This window comes from Oxyura jamaicensis, chromosome 20, assembly GCF_011077185.1.
Source record: "Oxyura jamaicensis isolate SHBP4307 breed ruddy duck chromosome 20, BPBGC_Ojam_1.0, whole genome shotgun sequence".
NCBI classification, from domain to species: Eukaryota; Metazoa; Chordata; class Aves; order Anseriformes; family Anatidae; genus Oxyura; species Oxyura jamaicensis.
The window spans coordinates 12405079-12411792 of record NC_048912.1 but is presented as its reverse complement, the minus strand read 5'-3'; the positions used below and the strand labels follow the sequence as shown (position 1 = coordinate 12411792).

Genomic DNA, 6714 nt, shown 5'->3' with positions numbered 1-6714 from the left:
TGGGTGCGGAGCGGCGGGGCCATGGAGAGCGGCGGGGCCCTGGGGGGCGGCGGGGCCCTGGGGGGCGGCGGGGCGCTGAACGGCTCCGCCGCCGCCTCCGGGCGCTTCGCCGCCGGCGGCACGGCGGCGCTGGGAGCGCTCATGGCGCTGCTGATCGCTGTCACCGTGGCCGGCAACGCGCTGGTGATGCTGGCCTTCGTGGCGGACTCCAGCCTGCGCACCCAGAACAACTTCTTCCTGCTCAACCTGGCCATCTCGGATTTCCTAGTGGGTAAAGTGCCGCCCCGCCGCGCCGCGCCCGGCTGCAACTTGGGGACGGGACGGGACGGGCAGGCACCCGGGCTCCATCCCCGACAGCACCCCCGGGTCTCCCCCCTTCCCTCCCCGATACCCCCCTGCACCCCCTCTGCACCCCGGGTCCCCCCCCTGCAGCCCCGGCCCCCCACGGCAGCCGCAGCGCCGCCGCCCAGAGCCCCGGGCGCTCCCTGCAGCCCCTGGGTGAGCGGAGCCGGCAGCGGCCGCACTCCGGTCCCGGGGCTCTTGCGAGGTCGCCCCGGTCCCCGTGGCCTCCCCCGCGGGGCTGCCGCCGCGCAGGGTCCCCAGTTACGGTGTAAATGACCCCCTCCGGTTACAGGTGCCTTCTGCATTCCCCTGTACGTGCCCTATGTGCTGACGGGGAGATGGATCTTCGGGAGAAGCCTCTGCAAACTCTGGCTGGTAGTTGATTACCTGCTCTGCACCTCCTCGGTCTTCAACATCGTGCTGATTAGCTATGACAGATTCCTCTCGGTGACAAGAGCGGTGAGTCCTGTCATGGCAGCTGAAAGGGGAATAACTCTCCCCTGCTTTATTCTCCCGGATTTGCTGCAATAATTAAAAGCTTTTTTAATCCTTCAAAAACTATGAATGTTTCAGCCTGGTGATGGAAAGCAATAATTATCCACAACTACATAATTCAGTTGTGGTTTCAGATTATTATTTCTGGTATAATTAAATCGTTTAAGGTTCGGACCGCATTGTGCAGGTGTTTCCTTCTCAGTTAACAGGACAGTGTACAAAGTGAGTCAGCGAGGTAAGCAGACCTATTGCTAACTTCCAGGGGCTTATTATCTCCAGAACAAAGAAGCAGATTGTGGTTTGACTCAGCTTCTCCCTGGCTACCAAAGCCAAGGAGATTTCAGTACCAGCTTCAGCAGGGCACTTCCCAAAGGTTGTTGGGCATGGTGAGATGAAAATGCTCAGCCTTTTGCAGGAGGGAACAAGCAACTCATGGGCTGTTTGTTTTTTCCGTGACTCCAAGTATGATGCGGATTGGCTACAAGGAGCCAGGGTTCAGAGAGATCCAGAGCTAAATGCTTGCCTAGCCCAGAGTTTGAGGCATGCCTCTCCCCAGGAGTTGCAGGGTGTAGCTAGGGACAACTCACACAAGCGGCTGGGAGCAGCAGCCTGCCGGGCTCAAACCAAGTCAGTACATTTCCACTGAGCAGAAGCCACGTCTGTTTTTGGAGCTGCAAGATGAGGGTTCTAAGTCTTCCCTGCAGGAGTGTGATTTATCTAGCAATTGCTCCTGTTGCCTATGGCATATGAGTTTGTTACACTGCTGGGAGATTGCCTAGCAACTTTACCAGAAACGCTAACAGTTCATTTGTGAAGAGCCTCAACCAGTTGGTATGTGTGGCCATCCTTAAGGAAAGGTTTCCCCACTGCAGGTCGCCTACAGAGCCCAGCAAGGCAACACCAAGCGAGCAGTGCTGAAGATGGTGATGGTGTGGGTGTTGGCGTTCCTGCTTTACGGACCTGCCATCATCAGCTGGGAGTATATCTCGGGCCAGAGTATCATACCCACCGGGGAATGCTATGCTGAATTTTTCTACAACTGGTATTTTCTCATGACAGCCTCCACGCTGGAGTTTTTCACCCCTTTCATCAGTGTAATGTTTTTCAACCTGAGCATTTACCTGAACATACAGAAGCGCACCAAATTACGCCTGGATATTTTCCATGAAGTGCACAACCAATCCTTTGCTGAAGAGATGGAAATGAGCCCAGAAGCAAAGCTTTCTTTGAAATGCTGTAAGTGGGAGCAGAAGGAGCCCGCTGAAACCCTCAACCTCTCTAAGAGCAAAGCACAAGCAGCAGCCGCCACTGCCAGCCTTGGTGCAAAAGACCTGCAGACACCGAGCTCAGGGAGCTCTGGGAAACCCAAGTGTTGCAATAAGAAAAGCTGTAAAAATTCAGCGTGCACTCTGTCCTTAGAGAAGCGGATGAAGATAGTCTCCCAGAGCATGACTCAACGCTTCAGGCTCTCTAGAGACAAGAGAGTGGCCAAATCACTGGCAATCATTGTGGGCATTTTTGGGATTTGCTGGGCACCATACACCCTCCTCATGATTATCCGTGCTGGCTGCCATGGCCACTGCATCTCTGATTACTGGTATGAGATTTCCTTCTGGCTGCTGTGGATCAACTCAGCTATCAACCCTGTCCTATACCCTCTCTGTCACTACAGCTTCAGAAGAGCTTTTATTAAACTCCTCTGTCCGAAGAAGCTAAAGATCCAACCTCACGATCCTCTCCAGAACTGCTGGAAGTAAAGCTAGCCCTGTGTGTGGATGAGAAGAGCCTTCTGTAACATCGGTTTTTATAAAAGAAAAGTACTGTAGCTTGCTTCCTTTAAGAAGCCAGGGCCACCGGTCTGGCACACGTGAGGAAGGCAGCAGCGAGATCACTGTTAAATCACTCTAGTTCATCACCAACAGAAACAACCAGAATAGAAGGGTAAGGCGGTTATTTTTTTAAATTATTTTTTTACATTAATCACAGACAGTGAAATCTGCATCCTACACCTGCACAAAAGAGCACAAAAGAGCTCTGCTGCCACCTAGTCAGCCTGAGTGGCCACAGCGTTTTGTTAAAATAAGTATCTAACCTGAAACCACTGGACTAAACTACAGTTTACACTTAAGGTATCACATGATTATATGGAAAGAAAAGAATAGACCTCAGAAAGAAAACCACCTCATTTATCATTGCTACTACAGCAGCTTCAGCCATAAGCTGGGTCCCTACTGCACGTGGTGCTGCAATAGATGCCCCTTCCACTCCCCAAGAAGGGGCAAATCTCTGCCACAAAGAGCTTACAGATGGACTTAGGGGCACCAGGTATCCTGAAGCGTTCTGTTGGCATTCCCTACTTCCTGCTTCAAAACAGATCTGATTCCCTTTGTGTCCAGCCACGCACCAGCCCTTACTCCCACGATACACGGGTGTGTTTCTCTCCTGCCCTTTGCCAAAGCTTCCTGTCTCTTCCTCCACATGACCCTCGCCCATCTTGCCTCAGTTGCAAAGCTTCCTCTCCTCTCTCAGAAGCTGTCCTTCCTCAGGCACTGCCCTGTGTCCTGCAGCAGCTGTCTGCCTTTCCCCCTTTTGACTGTCAGCTGCTGGACCGGCTGTGCCCTGCACTACGTGTATCAGCACAGCACCACAACGTGAGCAGCATCCACCAACCCGAGGGCATGCAGCAGGAGCAACAAGCAGTCACCAGCCCTGCAGGATGGTGGGAACCCTGACAGCCTCGACGAACAGGGCTGCTGTGCCCATAGGAAAGGTGTCAGCATGGTTTCAGCTTCTCCATGGGCTCTCCCTCATTGTGACCCAAAGACCTTTCTAAGTCTCATCTGCAGGACCTGATATTTATTCTGTCAGCAACACGTTACCAAATGACAAGTACTGTGAGAAGTGAAGTTTGCATTCCATTTTTTTAAGGTATTTTCAGACCTCTTAACTTCAGCAAGCTCTCCAGAACTCTCACGTGCTTTCTTTTAAAGCATCTTACTTTGAACGGAGACCCTGGGCAAGCTGTTCCAAGCAACATAAGTATCCTTTTTTATTTTTTTATTATTATTTTTAAAGGAGTCAACTAATTCCACAGATAAAGTACCAGATTCAAGAGACCAGGGCTCTATCCTCCATCTTAACAGGGGATCTTGGGCATTTTATCTCTGCTTCCCATCTCACAATTTATCATGATTACCCACGTAGTCTATAACCTCTTTGGGAACAGAGCCAGAATGACCATAAAGTGAAAGACTAACTCCTGATCTCTGCTGGCATTGCTCAGTGCTATAGTAATACGAATACATAATTAGTTGCCATGGCAAATGCTCAGATTTAACAGTATTGTCCAAGGAAGCTCAAAATCCTAAGTCTGAAAACTACATTTACAAATGGAAAGCCAAATGCTGTAAGGTAGTACCCAAAAGCTTCTGATGTTGTGATTGCCCATTACACTTTGCTGTTGTGAGCAAACTGTTTCTTGGCTGTTGCTAGGAATAAAATAAATCACTATTATTCCAGTGACATTTGCTGAGTAGATCAATATTGTTGTCTGAAGTCAGGTTTTAAATTAAGTCTTGTTTTGTATATATATTTCAGTCTTGTGACACGTTCAGTCAGCCCATTATATATGAATTAAAATATATGCTTTGAAGTAAGTGTGCTAAGAACTGCCAGTACGCACTGTTGAGCCTGCTTGTACCTTTCCTCGTGTCTGCTACCTTCTGAGAACCCCAATAAAGTATTTTTCTACAAAACTTGCCAAGTATTTTATGGTAAACAGGGTGTTGCTGGAAACGATGAAAACCAACTGAAAGTAAAACATCTTTGGCTTTATCTGAGGAGAGAATTAAAGCCTATACATTTTCCTTTAATAATAATAATTTTAGAAGTTCCTGAAATAGCTGAATTTTGCTTACCACTGATTAGTAGGTTCTTGATAGCACACACAGTTGGTGGTGAGAGCATATCACTTAATTCTTTCCAATTCTAGTTCTTTTCCAGAGCATGTTACATGAAACTTAGATCTGAAAACATTACATTAACCTTCTCTCTTCCCGTGACTCATGAAATCCACCAGTCTGCCTAAAAAAGACAAAGTCAGAACGTGAACAAGAGACTAGTTTCCAGCTGTGTTTCTCGTCTTTCGTTCACAAAGAGAGGACTACTAGATCATTCAGTCTGATAAAAAAAAAAAAAAGTTACATTACTTTAAATTACACCTAAAGAAAAGGATGGAGGAATTGTTTCTGTCTGTTTTACCTGGTATTCAAAATAGCAGGTAATAATCAAAACCCTTCTCTATCTGTCTGTATCCTGTGGTTCTAAAAGATGACTTCTAATAATTACCTAAAGTTAGCTGAAAGTGATTTTATTCATTGGCAGATTTTGCAGGGAAGATACTTACATTCCTTTCTCCTGCCTTGCCAAATACAAAAGAGAAATAACTACTTATGCCTGTACGTGAGGTCACACCTGAGCCTGGTTTTCATACTCAGAATGTTATCAGCTGGTTTGAAGTTTCAGGGTAGCTGATGACTAATTCAAATACGGTAAAAGGAGCATTGGAATTCTGCTGGTTTTTAGTGTCCGGAATATAAATGTCTATATGCATTTGGAAGAGGCAGGGCCTAGGGAGCATCTCGGCATAATCAAATATGAACTGTGAAAAAGCATTACCATTAGGCAACGCAGGGCTCCTCATCAACTAACCTACCAAAACACACATATTTTCTGCTACCGTACCTGTTAAAAAAGTTGCCCAATTCCTATCGTCTAGATACAAAAAAAAGCAGACAGGACCTGTTTAAAAAAAAAAATAATGAAAGATGACTTGCTGTAATTACGAATATGCATCAAGTATTTGTGGAAGTACATAGGCACAGAGGAAAAAAAAAACAAAGCCAAAAACCAAACTATTTCCAGAGAGAAGGATCCAATTTATGCATGGAGTGTTAGTAAACAGTATTCATGCAGTTCTAAATTGTACTCAGGAGCTTTTTAAAGAAACAGGCTAAATGACTTACTGTAAGACCTGTTTGGAGGCAATGTCAGCTCCCTTCTCTTAATACAAATCTACACTCCATTAACTAGAGGATGTAAAGGGCAAAATAACAAGCTCTGTGGTCCTTTCATAGAGCAGTGTCTGCATATCAATAAACTATCAAAGAACATTTTTCAGCACAGCTACTTTCTTTTTGGCCCTGTGATGCTTCCTCCCTAATCACCAATAATGAAATATCTCTTTCCACAGACAGAAAATCCTTGCTCCCACAGCCTCTTTTCAGCGCCCTTCCTGAAGTATGATTCCTTATTTGTTCTCGCCAACCTGTAGTTATATAAATTGCTGCATTGTTCCAGAGGCATCACTGAAGCTTCATTAGCTCGTGTAGGAGGCTACAGAGGAAGAAACAATGCAAGAAGAGCTTTTGTTGAAAAACACCTGTCCAGGATAATTAATGAGACTTGCCAAGAGGGATAGGCTTTGAAATCAGAAAGATGTGATTATGTTTTGATTTGAAAGAGTGCTAATGTTTTCCTTCCATGTTTGGAAGGAAACATTCAATCTCATAACAGAACTAGGACAGAAAAGCACTAAGTTAGTTTCATTCATAGAGAGAAGTTTAACAATGTGGTTTCTAAGAGGGAGGATCAATTTTTCGTAACCCCAGCTCCTGTGCAGTGATACCAGCTACAACTTTGAAATATGGACCTGGTCTTGAAAGAGACCTTCCTCCTTCACTCTACTGATATTATTCTGCAAATAGATGGAACAGAGTAAGGAGTATTTTTATATTATTATTTTTACTTCTGACCTAGGAAACACTGGCAAGAATGAAAACACTTCACTAGCCACCCTGGATGAGAGCCGAAAGAGGG

General features: G+C 46.2%; 1 protein-coding gene and 1 long non-coding RNA gene across 2 annotated transcripts in view; one reads left to right on the top strand and one right to left on the bottom strand.

Moving 5' to 3' along the window:
- The window catches only part of LOC118176980, a 23403-nt gene extending 17683 nt beyond the window's left edge, over positions 1-5720 (bottom strand). Inside the window, exons 1-3 of the long non-coding RNA XR_004755620.1 lie at positions 5185-5720; positions 4755-4920; positions 730-864 (exon numbers count right to left, since the gene is read on the bottom strand). This is a non-coding gene — a long non-coding RNA (uncharacterized LOC118176980). The remainder of the gene's footprint in view (positions 1-729; positions 865-4754; positions 4921-5184) is intronic.
- HRH3 (histamine receptor H3) lies at positions 7-4592 on the top strand. Its single transcript, XM_035344304.1, has 3 exons — positions 7-271; positions 635-801; positions 1710-4592. The coding sequence occupies exons 1-3, from the start codon at positions 22-24 to the stop codon at positions 2592-2594; spliced, it is 1302 nt and encodes a 433-aa protein (XP_035200195.1). The 5' UTR covers positions 7-21; the 3' UTR covers positions 2595-4592.
- Positions 5721-6714: the final 994 nt, after the last annotated feature.